This window comes from Tasmannia lanceolata, unplaced genomic scaffold (genome assembly GCF_043159265.1).
Source record: "Tasmannia lanceolata isolate RefF3 unplaced genomic scaffold, GAP_Taslan_0.1 ptg000011l, whole genome shotgun sequence".
Lineage (NCBI taxonomy): Eukaryota > Viridiplantae > Streptophyta > Magnoliopsida > Canellales > Winteraceae > Tasmannia > Tasmannia lanceolata.
Genome location: NW_027518688.1, coordinates 6,142,656 through 6,158,814, shown reverse-complemented (window position 1 = coordinate 6,158,814; position 16,159 = coordinate 6,142,656). Strand labels below are relative to the sequence as shown.

The following is a 16,159-nucleotide window of genomic DNA, read 5'->3' as shown; positions in this document are numbered from 1 at the left end:
AGCGAAATATCAAAATTATTACAGAATTTCTCCAATATTTTCAAATAAAAAGAAATAAAGGTAGGCTTTTCTCTTTCCCTTCGAATAAACATGATCAGCTCGTCCTCTTCCTTCTACATTTTCTGTAAAGGAAAAGTTTAAATAAATGAATTAATATTTATAAGACTAATATCTTCACTGGGAAATTGCAAGTGTTAAAGATTTTGTACCTCCCCTTGTACGTTCTCCACGCCCCAGGAAACTAGTAATACGACCTTGAGTGTTGGATGGTCGTCCAATTTCAAGTTCCGAGCTACTGACCACTCTTGGAGTCCCAGATCCTGCAGCTTCGTCATTGTCATCTAAGTCACGAATAGTGAGTGAAGGACTTGAAGGTAATGACTGAGATGACGTACGAAATGTAGAAGGTCTAAGGAAATCATCATCGAGATCCCGCCATCGCATATCCTCCATTCTGATAGAGGAGTCATCCATAAGTGGGAGCTCTGGGTTGATGTCCCATTTTTTATTTCGTCCTTCTTTGTATGCAGCCGCATTAAATCTAAATAATAGATTCGAAATTAAATAAATAATTTGACATAAATAATAAAAAACAATTATTGCATGCAAAAACGAAACAAACTTAAACCTGGATAGGAGTCGAAGATTTGAGTGGATGTACACAAGGGTATCAGCACGATGTGAATTTAAGCGATTACGCTTTACATTGTCAATGAAGCTATACGTGGTCCATACTCTCTCTGCAGAAGACGTGCTGATAGGCTGTGAGAGAATTTTGATGGCCACTGACTGTAACTCTGGTACATGACTTCCATGAAAGTTCCACCATTTGGTCACACACACATTGGGATCTTTCGCATCCTCCCTGGCAAATTTACTGGAAAACCTTCCAACCCTTCCTATGAAATCATATAACTGACGTCTAATCGTACCACTCATCTCATCATCAGGGGAGAGATCCGTAATGGCTTCATATACAACATCCATGATTTCAGGGTCTTTATCTGAAAATAAAATTGAATAATCGATCAGTCGATACATAAATGAAGATAAATACAATTACATTATGAAAATTCACAATATGAGAAACAATTACATACCTGGGGTGACTCGTTTACCATCGCCTGGTGCTGGAATATTAAGATATGCAGGGTCATAATATTTTGGAGTGAGTACATGAGCCAAGGCATGCATTCGAACATTCATCTTCCCCCATCGTCCCACCACAATACCATGAATATGATTGTACATGTCAGGCACATCTTTCAAGTTATCTTTTATTTGTCCTAACATATTGTCCATGCCTTCGTACACTTCTGATATCAGACAGCCTTCCTGGTCAGTGAACATAATCATTTTATAGACGGGCTTCGTAATTAATAATGCCAATTTTATGTTCGTCCAAAATTCATCAGAGACTACACAAGTAGTTGTCATCTCGCCCCTCTCTATCATCACTTTGTCGGTGCAAGCATTCAACCAATCTTTCCAAGCATCTGTTAATACTGTCATCTGAACGCCTCCCTTACATCAAGAAGTCTCTTAAGTGTAGTATAATGAGTTGCAAATCTAGTTTTCGCAACTTTCAGCAACTCAAACTTTGAATTGCTTCTAAATGTAGCAAGAGCCTGCGAATGATTGGTAATATATTTGACGACATCCTTGCAGGAATGGTAAGTCTCTCCAATCCAACCTAGGTGTTTATGCTTGGTCAAGTCTTTGAATATCAGATTTAATGTGTGAACCACACAAGGAGACCAAAATATGTGGGGATAAACTTTATTAACCTCTGTCCCACCAAGCTTGCAATTGGCTGCATTATCTGTCAGCACTTGCACAACATTAAAAGGCCCTACTTCTTCAATGGCATCCAACAAAAACTTTGCAATGTTTTTCCCTGATTTCTCCACGGCAGAGAAGTCGTGCGCATAGAGAAACATTGAACCGAACATATTCGATGCCAGTACATTAATCAGGGCTTTGTTCTTCACGTTTGTCCATCCATCAAAGACAATAGAAAGCCCATGTTCAGGCCATTTTTCTCTCACAACACCTAGATCTTTTTTTACATTCTCTTTCTCATGGTCCAATAAAGTTGTTCTTGCTTTCCCATAAGAAGGCAACTTGTGTCCAGGCACAAAATTGGCGGCAGTTATCATCTCTTGAAAATATGGAGATCGGAGGACGTTAAAGGGAATCCCATTGGCGGCAAAAAATCGCAGCACTTTATGATCAACATCGTCTCTATCCTTTGCTCTAAAAGACTTGCCAATTGGTGATTCACCAACCTTACTTGAAGAAGTTGCACCAGAACTGGAAGACTTGCCAAGCATGTCTAACCGTGATTTCTTCAGACGCAGTCTCCCAGGTAAATTCTCTGCTCTTTGGACTTGGCTTCCGATGTGCTCTTGTAATTGTTTGTCTTTTGCAACTGCACTGCAATATGCTATTCCTTGACCTTGACCTCTTGGTGCTTTCACAAGGTGTGCGTGAACCCTTGTATAAGTTCCAGCGTAAACCTTCTTACAGTGCTTACATTTCCACTTTTTGGTTCCCCCATGTCCTTCGCTAGCTTTATTTCCTTTGACTACGTGTGACCATAAAACTGTCGCTGACCTTACGTTCGGACCCAACACTATGTCCTCATCATAATCTTCTTCCACATATTCTTCATCATAGTTGTATTCTAGGTCCCCTTCAAAAACTATGTCATCATCACCTACACCTTGGCCTTGAAATTCTTGGTTGACAGTCTCGTCCACCATCTTTCCTCAATTGCCTCTGACAAAATCAAATTGTAAAATATTTGAATAAGTATGATAGATATTTTCTATTGTGAGTGTCTTACATGCATGCATGCAAGGGTATGTAAGGGTTGGGTTTCCGTGGGAATTCCTGAGGGTATTCACTATTTTGCAGGGGTAGGGTCAGAGTTGGGTTTCCCGTGGCGCACTGTCGAATCCATTGGATTTATATCCAACAGACCGTCTTACGTGGGAATTCCCGGGGGTATTCACTATTTTGCAGGGGTAGGTTAGGGTTGGGTTTCCCGTGGCGCAGTGTCGAATCCATTGGATTTATATCCAACAGATCGTCTTACGTGAGAATTCTCGAGGGTATTCACTATTTTGCAGGCGTAGGGTCAGGGTTGGGTTTCCCGTGGCGCAGTGTCGAATCCATTGGATTTATATCCAACAGACCGTCTTACGTGGGAATTCCTGAGGGTATTCACTATTTTGCAGGGGTAGGGTCAGGGTTAGGTTTCCCGTGGCGCAGTGTCGAATCCATTTGAGAATACAAAATAGTAATCAACTAATTAACTATTACATAGATCTGATACCCGTTCAGCAAAATACATCATCAAAATACAAATAAATCACCCCCTTGCACCGCTCCTAGAAGTAGCACTTGACTCAGGAGCACCACTTGCCTCACCACTTGCCTCACCAGTCCCATACCATTCCCAAAAATAGTTGTTCACCTCTCCAGGGGTGGGGTTGTTCTGAACGACAACGATGGTTCGCTTATTCCAGTCTCTATCAATTGCATTCACCGTCCTCATCTTCAACGATTGAGGGCGAATGGAGTTCGGTACCGAACCATCCATCATCGCTATGTGATGTTGGGCTCCAAAGTACTGTCGGAGGATCCGCAGAGGCAAGTAAAAGGAAGTGCTCTGGAAACCCATTATCCGAACGCACTTCTGACCAGAAGTCTCGAGGACTGCAGAGGAAATGGGAGCCCATGGGAGAGTCCACTCAATGTCCTTACTTTAGCGACCCTCAAGTCATATAGCCCAACTGTCGCGATCATCGAATGAAACCAACACCTCCCGAGTATTAAAACTCCTCGTCCAGGCTCGTCTTGGCAAAGGTGGTGGACCCAAAATTCGTAATCTCTCCACTAGCCAAACCTAAATAAAAAAAAGTTAGAAATAATAATTATCCATAACCAAGTACATCATTCAAGCATTTTTAATAAACCATCCAATACTTACATAAATAATGACGGAACTTCCCGAGAAGTCAGATCCAGTAGATCGGCGAGCACTATCTAGGCTATCAAAAAGTTCCGCTAAGACAATAGGAGCTAGATTTGCACCTTGGCGAACTTGATCAACCAAGTCTACAAAATATAATGGAATCAAGTCTGATGACTCTGATCGGCCCAGAAAGAGAAACATTGGATAAGCACATAATGCTAATGCATTTTCACGGCAACGATGATACTCCATATCCAGTTCTCTACTTGGTGAAAAGACTTGTACTAGCTTATGCACGAAGATACTACTTGCCTGATGGTAGTGCCCTAGGGACTTCTGTGGCACGCCAATCAGACTGCTCAATGCCTTATCATAGCCTTCCTTAAAGGAAGGCTTGAACATGGGACCATCAGGAGAAATGCGGAGCATCATGCAAATATCTTCATGAGTCGGACAAAGCGCTTGCATTCCAAAATGAAACACATGCAAATTTGGATTCCAACAACTGATTGCGGCACGAATCAAACCCCAATAAACACAGACAGTGGCAATATGGCGTAAGCTGCATAGGCCCACCGTGCCAAGATTAACTCCTTCCACTTGATGCAACCCATTGATCCATGCCAGTAAACCATTGTTGGAGACTTCAGCAATTCCGCTCGCCATCACTCGTAAAGGCCCCACGTAGGCTCGTATGTACTATGTAGTCTCGTTACTCGTACTATTATAGAATGACAAATGATAAACAATATCTTATTAGCTCAAAAGACAAGCTAGGATAGCATTGAATATCAAAATATGGCTGGGCTAAAATCATTTACCCTAGGGAAATGATATTATCACTGTAATCTTTTTTATCTCATTAAGTCAGAGACAATTTGAGTTTGTACTTTGTACTCTGATGCTCTCCTAGCTTGTCTTCTCATAATGGGCTTGTGAGAGGTTGTTGGAAGTTGGAACCTTTTCAGTCGCAGCCCATTAAATACTAAAAAGTAAACAAATACTTATCATTCCCAGATTATTACTGCTTATACTTTATTTGCACAATCACAATCATAAAAATATTATTTTTGATAAAAAATCAGCACATTCATAAACAATATTTCATAAAAATATATTTGCACAACAATGAGCACATTCAATCTAATAATATTCAATGAACTCAAAGTCTCAAACTCAATTCTCAAATTCTAAAATTAATTGGGCCTAAATGCAATTTTGAATCAGTAAACACTTTGGGAATCAAAATTTACATCTCGTGTGGTGTGTGTCACAACTGTCAAGTACAATTTTTTCAAAAAGGACAGTGGGGCTAACTTCTTAGGATGATCCAAATTCCAAAGTTCCAAACCATTTGTTGGGCAACTGAATGTGTACCCATTGATCAAATCAGTTTCATAGGATGATCCTACCATTTATTTTTCAAAAAAGTTTATAGATCAGAGGGATAGGTCATCCTATCGAGAGATCGGGGTACAACCGTACATCACATTATGGCCCGACAAATGAATGGTTTGGATCATCCTATCAATTGGGGATCCACTGTACTTTTGAAAAATGCTGGATTAAATTCCAGAAAATTAGTAATTCCCAAAAAATAAAAGCTACCGATGTTGGATTGGAGCTAACATGTTTTGATAATTGCACTAACTCATCTTGGCTTTTAACGACATTAGAAAAGAGTCAAAAGACAATTTAAATGGAGAAAAATTGTGCAATAATTAAAACATGGTAGTGCTAACCCTTTCACTGCCAAACCCTTTCACACAACCCACAACCTAAACCCAAAATCCACTGCCAAACCCCACACAAATCGTTTAAGGGAAGGGGAGTTGAAATTGTGTGAGAGAATGGTGTGTGAGATGGTTTCTGAGAGAAACCATCAGAAACCATCCACAGAAACCGTGTGAGGGGGCGGGGGGTAAAGCTTTTTTAGTTTTTTCAAAAAAAATGAAAAAAAATAAATACCTGCAAAGTTCTTCACTTCTCTTCTTCTTCTTCTTCTCCTTTCCGGCGGACGGTCGGACGGGACTGAGAGGGGCGGCGGAAAGAAAGAGGAAGACTTTCGGTTTTTTAGGGTTTGAGTCGAAACCCTCGTTTTATAAGCATTTTTAGGTTAAAAATGAAAATTACAAAAAAGCCCCTACTAAAAATACCCCCCTCTTTAAAAAAAATGGTCAAAACAGTATTTTAATGTCAAAAAGTTGGGATTCGCGAATCCCATCACTTAAAGAACGGATTTTAAGTGATGGGAATCGCGGTTTTCATTTTTGTGATCCCCGAATCCAAATTAATAAAATCGCGAATTTTATTATAATAAAACGCGTATCCCAAATTTAAGAATCGCGATTCCGGTGGAAACAGAATCGCGATTCCCAAATTACGATTCACGATTCCGATGAAATCGATTCGTGATTCCCCGATTCTGGGGATTCGAATCGAATCACGGTTCGGATTCGCGATTCGGGGATTCGCGAATCCCCAACTCTAGGTACGAATCCTGCTTCTCTGGTACAGATTAGCTGTTTGATTTTAATAATAGAAAGTGATAACCATTTTCTCCTTAACCGTGTATTTATATACTGAGACCAAACAATACTCTCAATTGGGGAGAAGATTTTTTAAAGGAAGTGAAATTTATTAATAAATTGTAACTAGAATTACTTCCTTGAGGACAAGTTGTCCTGCCAATGCAAATTTCACAAATAGTACCTTCCTTGCATAAGCGTTTATAGCAATGTTACGTGGAACATAATACGTTCAGGTATTCTCTACCTGAACGGGTATGGGGTATGATGGTTAGTTGGTACACGGTATCATGGGTGTAGGCTTATTTGGATCAGTACTTGGGGTCATGGGTCGCTTTGGAGCACTACTTCAGGTTACTCTGGTTATATAAGGAAATGGTTTGTGAGCAGCTGCTCAGATAAGCTTATCAGAGCTCACAAACCATAGGGGGGCCACATTTTTGGGGGGATCCAAAGCATTCATTTGGAAGGCCCTTCCATGGATAGGGTGTGTACCAAAAATTTGCCCTATAGGATCATCCTAACCATGCCATTTTTGTGGAGGGGAAAAATGGGCAAAACAATGGACACACAGTGTCTGCCCATTTCCCCCTCCACCCTTGATTTGGTTAGGATGATCCTATAGGGCTGATTTTTGGTACAAACCCTATCCATGGAAGGGCCTTCCAAATGAATGCTTTGGATCCCCCAAAAAATGTGCCCCCCCAATGGTTTGTGAGCTCTGCTCAGATAAGCCTATCTGAGCAGCTGCTCACAAACCATTTCCTCTCTCTCTCTCTCTCTCTCTCTATATATATATATATATATATATATATATATATATATATATATATATAGGGAAAACTGTTCCTGCTCTTGAGTGCAAGAAACAGGTTGGGCCCACATTTTTGGGGTGATCCAAAGCATTCATTTGAAAGGCCCTATCATAGATAGAGTGTGTACCAAAAATCAGCTCCGTTGGATCATCTTAGGGTGTCCATTTGTGGAGGGAAAAAAGGACAGATACTGTTTGTCTACAAATCTGCCCGTTTTCCCTCCGCAAATGGAAGGGTTAGGATGATCCAATGGAGATTTTTTTTTGTGGACACTATCTATGATAGGGGCCTTTTCAAATGAATGCTTTGGATTACCCCAAAAAATGTGGACCTACCCAGTTTTTTGCACTTGAGCGCAGATAGAATCAATTTATCTGCGTAGGAACAGTTTTCCCATATATATGGGGAGATGATTTTTTCACCCCCCTATAGGATTATGCGCCCCCTTTTTAAAGTGAATTGTGTCCGATTTTAACGCTTTTTGATGTCAAATCATGTTAAAAGGGAGCCGCATAATCCGGGGGGGGGGGGGTGAAAAAATCATCTCCATATATATAGGGAAATGTTATCAACACTATTTTATTTTGATGATCGCACTCCTCACTTTATTAAAAGTACGGTATGGCCTGCACCATAGGATAATCCAAACCGTCCATTAGGTGGGCCACAACCTAAATAGGTTGTGCCCCAAAAATTGTCTCCATTGGTTGATCCTAACCCTCCGATCTATAGAGGGTTAGGATCAACCCCTCTAACATTTAGATCGGACGGTTAGGATCAACCTATGGAAATGATTTTTGGGGCACAACCTATTCTGTGGCCCATCTAATGGACAGTTTGGATCATCCTATGGTGTGGGCCATGTTCGAGTTAGTGTCCTAAAAGCCAGTACATTTCATATATCTTGTCACATTAATATTAATAAAGGTTTAATTTCATGACATCTAATGGGTAATATATGATTGAATATGTGTGATGTGCTTGTTATTTGGCACATATTCGTCCTTAGGTAGCAAAGTAGGAATACCATGCTCAAGGATTCGCAGATCCTAAGGAGCAGGGAGATATGGTATTCCGGTTATTTGCAGACCTTAAAGGTTCCTGGTTGGGGTCGAGATTAAACATCGCCTCCTGTACACAACCAGCACCAGTCTTGTTTGTATTCACATGTCGTGGAGTGGCTTATCTCAGTCACTTGGGTAGTAGACCCTAAGCAAGAAGAGTGGGTGCGACAATAGGGATTGAGCACTGAACAGGATCACACTAGAATAGCTTGTGGACAGGAGTTAGTAAGGCTATTCTACCAGACATGACCCTTTACATATCCTTAGACCCGAGGGGTCATCTTGGTCTGTGGGCCTGCCCTTGATTCTTGGTCTATCTAACCGTGGTTCTTCTAGAGATCACCAGAGGGTAGTACTAGAGTCTTGGACAAACCCACGAGGCTAATAGTGATACCCGACATGGAATTCTCCGCCCCAATTAAGGGAATATCATCTACAGCTTCGGTCAGAGCAGTAGGCCTATAAAATAGCTTGGCTAAGCTGATTTAATAAATGGTTTATCAAAGGTTTTACTAAAACACTTGATTGTTTTTTAAATGAGTTTCTAAATGCATTTGTGGGCCCTAACTGCTTGACTGGAAGGTATACCGTGAGTGGGCTCAGGGGGTAGTAGTTGTCCACCTCCCGTAGAACTCAACTCAGTAGATGTAGAATGGAGAAAGGACTTGCGCATATTAGATGTGATTAGGGGTACGATGATTTGACGGCCATCTTCAGGGTTACGTCTCGATGGAGGCCACTGATCCAATGCGATTATAGTCATTGACTACTGAGCAAAATCGCAGTGGAGCCCATTTTTGGGTTTTGCAGGATTGACCGTCGTATCCCTGCAACGATCCCACTCACAACTCGAATGACCCATTTATATCATTTGGATAAGGGTCCCGCATTTATTAGATTGCATGGACGGACTAGATTCGTCACATTTGATGCGAGAGAAAATATTTACGTAGTTCCTTTGGTGTATACATGCCATAGGACACATTTGGAATACCCAAAGTGTTAATTGTTAACTTAGGGGTATTTTGAGAATTATAGAATATAATGGATGGAGCTTTTATCCTATTGGATGGGAGGAAATAAGTTTATTTAATTAGAAAATTAAATAACAAATGTGTATTTAGCTTATAGACATGTTTTACTAAAACAGTCATAACTTTTTGACCGTTTGGCCAAATTGAGTGTGTAAATACTCATTAGAAAGATATTTCAAAGGGCTACAACTTTGTAGTTTATGATTTTTCCAAATTCGCCATCTACTAGTCCAAGAACGGTCTTGAAAATCGGTCAGCAGCTTTGTAGCGGGAAAGTGCAAAAAGATAGAATGTAGGAGAGATTTTGGAGATTTTTTAGGAATTTGATTTGAGCCAATTTGGAACGTTTTTCCAAGGTTGGGTACATGCCCAATGATGGTAGGAAACCTCTATAGCTTCCCCCTCTGTATTGGTTTCTAATAATCAAAGTCTACTTTATTAGTTTTCCCAATTTGAGTCAAATTGTGGGAGAAACTTTAGGAATTCATCAAAGTAGGAAACCAACTCTATATAAATCATCATAGAACGTTTTTGGAAGCTAACAAAGGATGGGAAATTCGTTCTCCCTCTCTGGAGAAACATCCAAGACTCTCTTTCTTCTCCTCTCAACTTTTCTCTCTTTATCTTCTAGTTTTTCAATTCTAGTTCAAGTTATCATGAGAAAACCTAAAGCTCCATCAAGAAAATTCAGATTCTCATCGAAAGGTACTGATATAGATCAGTATATATGTTTGAAGAAAAGCTCTTCAACTTCCCTTCACGCAATTTAAAGGAATCCATCGGTTCAACTTGCGGGTCTGCGGCGATCGGATCGTTCGTGGCCATTCGAGGAGTAGATCAATCAGAGGCTGATATTACGGTCAGTCACAAAGGTATTTTTATGTATTTTATTTTTATTTGAATCACCATCAGATCATCTAGACCCTAGGATCCTGGGTTAATGGTCGAAATCGACGAGAAAATATTTGTTCTACGCGATTTCTAGTTCCGCTGCGCGTAGCGATTTTGCCCGGGGGTGAAAAACCTTCCTACAGGCCATACCATACTTTTAATAAAGTGAGGAGTGCCATCATCAAAATATAGTGCCGATAACATTTCCCTATATATATAATATATAATATCAGTTTGTTTAACTTCTTAGAAGTGGTGGATCTTGTGGATAGTTAATTTTAATCAGAAAGTGAGGAGATCCACCTGGAGATTAGTTAAAATTTATAATATAAATTATATGCTTATACAAAATATGATTTAAGGGGATGAAAACTTTTGAAAAATGTCAAATGAAGTGAACTTCGTGAGGAAAGAGTACAAAATCATAATCAACTGACAAGTTTAGTGAGCTTGAACAATAAGTGAAATGCTAAAATTTCAAGAGCCCAAGACAATAGAGGAAGCATGACATCCACATGAAAATTATAAGTGTTCAGTAGTGTGTTAGAGTAGTTTAGTAATTACATGTATTCTAGAGGGTATTATAGTCATTGTATTATTTCGCCCTATTTAGGGCCTATATATACATCATATCTCTTATATATACATCATATACATGAGAGATCTCCTTAGTGGAGACTCTCCATCCTCTCCAACCCTAGCCTCCATTTCTAACATGGTATCAAAGCAAAGCTTGTTGGGAAAGGAATAAGGAAAGAAGAAGAGCCATCTCTCTCTGATCCACACCATCTCCCTCTCTCTCTCTCTCTCGCAAACTCTCTCTCTCTCTCTCTCTCTCTCGTATTTGCATTTTTGCGCAAAGATGCAAATCCCTAAAATCTCTCCCCTTAGATTTTCTTTCCTCACTCCCTAAAATCTCACTCTCTCCCAATAGTGCCTAGAGCTAATATTTTTTTTTAATGTTTTTGCCGTAACCTATGAAGCACGGGTACGGGTACGGGTACGGGGTGCGGGTACGACACGGGTACGTGGGTACGTGATTTGCCAAAAAAACTGGGTGCGGGTACGTTCGGGTACGCCGAATATAATAATATATTTTAATATTTTATTATATATTTATAAAAATTAAAAAAAATAATTGTAGAGCAATCAAATAACAATAACATCACCGAAATGGAAAATTCTAATATTACTCTTCATTTCATAAGTGATTAAGTTCCATATTTCAGAACATGAGGCATCAATACATCATTCATTAGAAAAAAAAGTCTGTCACCAGTGTGTTGACCAGTGCCTGACAAGATGAATAATTTTTAGAGACCAAATTATGAGATTTTTTTTACCGGACTTTTGGGATTTAATAATGTTTGGACACGATAGATTTTATGAATTTTTAAAATTTGAAAAATACCCCACCGTTTGGAAGTTAAGAAAGTTAAAATTTTGACCCGACCCTTTTTCTTTGAATTTTGTACTAGAATTGGAGAGTTGACTTTTTTCCTTTTAGATTTGGGTGTTGAAACTATTTTTAATAAATCTAAAAGGGGGGTATTCCGTTATTTACATGTAAATCTTAAGTAAATGGACAATAAAATAGTAGAGAGTAGTACAGGAGAGGAAAGAGAAGCAGCAGGAAGAAGCAGGACGTGTCGGGTACGCGTGGTGCGCTCTCTCCACTCTCTTTGCCGTAAATATCTAGTCTACAAAAATCTCTCACAAATCTCTCCCTAAATTCTCCCGCTCCTCTCTCTCTCTGAAATCTCTCTTGCTCGACCATCTTTCTCTCTCTTTACGGCAAAACCCAAAACCCTTTCCTATGCCGTAAATCCCAAAAACACACAAAAAAAAGAAGAAAGAAAAAGAACAATCTCAGATTCTCTCCTCTTGTTGTCGTAAACTCCAAATCTCTCTAATTCGCACTCCCATCTCCTTTATTTCCTCACTTTCTTCCTCTTTTGAATCCCAAAACTCCACCCTAACCCTTTCTTTTCTTTTTTCTATATTTTTGGCTTCTATGGCCTTTGTCTTGATCTCCACGATGTACCCTAAGTATTTGATGAAATGTCTATAAGAGGGCTTTTGTGCCTTAAAGGTCTTCTTTTCTTTGCAAGTTGAAGGCCTTCTACCTGTGCAAGCCTTAATGTTTCCTGGGTAGGGAAGATAATGGACATCTCTTTCTGTATACAATCAACACCAGTCTTGCCTACATGCGCGTGTTGTGAGGTAACTTATCTCGGTCATCTGGATAGTGGACCCTGAGCAAGAAGAGTGGGTGCGATGATTGGATCGCACAACTGAACCAGATCAAATAAAGAACAACTTGTGGACAAGAGAGTGTAAGGTTGTTCTACCAGACATGACCCTTCACATGTTCTTAGACCTGAGAGATCTTATTGGTCTGTGGGCCCGTTCTAGGGTCTTAGTCTATCTCATAGTGATCTAGTATAGGGTCACATTCAGATAGTACTATATCCTAGAGCAAACCCTTGAGACCAATATTGATACTCAATATGGGATTCTTCGCCCTAAAATTTAGGGATTGACATCTACAATTTTGTTCAAACGGTAGGCCTATTAAATAGCCAGGATAGGCGGATTTGATAAAAGGTTTATCGGAATGTATTATGAAACATTGAAAAGCTTTCAAAATTTTTTACAAATGCATTTGGAGGCCTAACACCGCTTGACCAAAATGGTATACCAAGAGTGGGCCAAAGGGGTAAGAGGTGTCCACCTAACTAGGACTCGAGTCAGTAGATGTAGTAGAGGAGAAAGGACTTGCACATACAAGATGTGATTAGGGGTAAGATGATCTGACGGTCATCTTTAGGGTTACGTCTCGATGGAGGCCACTGACCCAATGCGTATAGTTTAACTACAGAGCGAGATCACAGTGGGACCCACTAAAGGGTTCTACAATATCGACCGTCGGATCCCTACGATGATCCCACTCATAACTCGAATGACCCAATAACATCTAAACTGATCAGGGTTCCACATTTTAAGTATTTGCACAGACAGACAAGATCCGTTAGATCAATATGAATATTTATTAATTAAATAAATATATATATATATATATATATATATATAGAGAGAGAGAGAGAGAGAGAGAGAGAGAGAGAGAGAGAACGGTTTCTACACACAAGTGTAGATAAGTTATCTACACACTAGCTTAAAATACAGTGGAGGGCATATTGTTTGGGTGATCCAAACCATTCATTTGATTGGCCCTCACATAGATGGGTGTCCACAAAAAATCAGCTCCATAGGATCATCCCAACCCTACGATTTGTGGAGGTAAAATGGACGTGTATAAACCTTCAAAAATCTGTCCATTTTTTGCCTCCACGGTTCGAAGGGTTAGGATGATCCTATGAAGCTGATTTTTTGGGCACACCCTATCTATGTGAGGGCCCATCAAATGAATGCTTTGGATCACCCAAACAATGCGGGCCCCCACTGTATTTAAGCTAGTGTGTAGATAACTTATCTACACTTGTGTGTAGAAACCATTTTTCCACACACATATATATATATATATATATATATATATATATATATATATATATATATATATAGAGAGAGAGAGAGAGAGAGAGAGAGAGAGAGAGAGAGAGAGAGAGAGAGGCTCTAGTCTGCCGACTAGAGATCATTCTCTAGTCCGCCTACCAAAAACACATGGGTCCCATCTTATTTTGGTGATGCAAATTATTCATTTGATGGGCCCCAACATAGAGAGGGTGTCCACAAAAAATCAGCTCCATAGGATCATCCCAACCCTACGATTTGTGGAGCTTATAAGGGGCGGCTACAAACCGCCACAAATCTATCCATTTTTTAGCTCTACAAATCGAAGGGTTAAGATGATCCTATGAAGCTGATTTTTTGTGGACACCCTATCTATGATGGGGCCTATCAAATGAATGCTTTAGATCACCAAAAAAAATGTGGAACCCATGTGTTTTTGGTCGGCGGACTAGAGAATGATCTCTAGTCGGCAGACTAGAGACACTTTTCTTATATTTATATATATATATGTGTGTGTGTGTGTGTGTGTGTGTGTGTGTGTGTGTATGTGTGTGTGTGTGTGTGTGTGTGTGTGTGTGTGTTTGTTAGTTAAAGAGTTAACTAGCAAGAGACTATGAGAGAATTTTTCGAGAACAAAATTGGAGCCAAGTAACTCCCATAGGATGGGTGTCACTAATTGATTAAATGGATAATTAATTATTTATTTAAGTAAACATTATTAAATATCATTATTATGATTAATAATAGAAATAATAGTATGAAATCCAAATGAGGACAGTTGTACCCAAACTGATTTTGCATAGAGGGCAAAATGAGAACCGAATTCAAAATTGGAGTTGTCCCACGCATTGGGAAACGTGTGGTGGGATCCACCCAAGGTTACCCGGAACGCGGTTCGTTCTGGTACGTGGTACGGGAATGGGTATGGGGTACGATGGTAGCCCGGTACGCGGTACGATGAGCGTAGGCAAAGTTGGTTCACTTTATGGGGTCACGGGTCGGCTTGGAGCGCTAATCCTGGTCGTTCTGGTGCTCTCTCACTCTAGTTTAATGTTATGCCAAGAGATGCTAAAGTGTTGTTAGGCCTTATCTTAAATATGACGGTCAAGCATATCAACTGGTGGTTGCTAATAGTTTTTGGGAAAGGCAATCATAATTAACAGCTAATTTAAAAAGAGATTAAAACTTGTAGTGCCAATATCAGTTTTTGGGAAAGGCAATACCATTTGACAACTCTTTAAAAAAGAGGTTAAAACTTGTAGTGTTAATATCAGTAGGTTTGTTGTCAGATTTTTTGTTTAGGGTTTTTAAGTGGTTGCATGCCTTCCACGTTTTCCTTTTGCCTCATCTCTTATGTCATTTACAAATCCCCCCCCCTCTCTTTGTAAAAGCAAGGAAGCAGGGAAGGAGGTTTTATAATACTATGCATGGGTTGTATTTCGATTGGCGATCTTCAGTGGAAGTTTCTGTTGGAACAAGTTTCAGTTAAGTCTCTTTACTTCTCAATTTCTTCTTTTTTTCGGCCTCCAATGTGGTATGATTAGATTAAAGCTGGGAAAGAGAGTTGTTTTTTTGTTCTCTTTCCCCCGTTCTTCCCCCTCTCTCTATGCACCTCTCCCATTCTTGTGGGTCACTTGAGTCGCCATTTTTTACGATCTGGGTCGAAAATGACCCATGTTTGGAATTGGCGACCCCGGATCGTGGGTCGGAGGGTGGGAGGGCAATCCCAGTAACTTTGGGTCCACCACACGCCCAACTTAGTTGGGACACAAGGGAAAATGTTTTCCACTTTGGTTTGGAGTTACATTTATACTAGAACTTCTTTTGGAGATGGAATTGTTCCAAGCTATCTTCGAGAAGTCATAGAATATGATTCCAACTTGAACTCTATTGGTAAGCTCTCAAAGAGCTGGAGTGTGACTCAAATACACGCCCCCCAAGGAGTGAAGGGCGTTGAACTCAGCCATGGGTCGGTTTTGGGAGGAGTCCCAATTTGTTTTGGACTTTGATACAAGATGTCTTCTAATTTGGATAGAATTTGGGTGAGAAAAAGAAGGAATGAACTAACCAAACTCTCTTGGACTATAATATGAGGGTGGACGAATTCCATCAGCAGATGAAATCTAGAATTCGTCCACTCCCCTCCCCCTTGGAAAATCGTTTTCACATTCTCCCTTCATCTCTCCCTCAATAGTTGAAAATCACACCAAAGATCAAAAGAAAAAGGCTTCCAGTATAATTCTCTATTCTTTGTCACTTGGATACTGATTAAGTCAGATCCTAAAGAAGTGAATACGAGTTATTCACATCCACA

At 39.9% G+C, this 16,159-nt stretch overlaps 2 protein-coding genes across 3 annotated transcripts in view; one reads left to right on the top strand and one right to left on the bottom strand.

The window, feature by feature from the left end:
- Positions 1–16,159, top strand: part of LOC143886122 (ARM repeat superfamily protein) — a 52,505-nt gene that overhangs the window by 20,736 nt on the left and 15,610 nt on the right. The gene's annotated exons all lie outside the window — the stretch shown is intronic.
- On the bottom strand, positions 175–1,512 carry LOC143886917 (uncharacterized). The gene is made up of 3 exons (XM_077391094.1): positions 1,101–1,512; positions 629–1,004; positions 175–541 (listed from the first exon to the last, which is right to left on the bottom strand). The coding sequence occupies exons 1-3, from the start codon at positions 1,510–1,512 to the stop codon at positions 175–177; spliced, it is 1,155 nt and encodes a 384-aa protein (XP_077247209.1).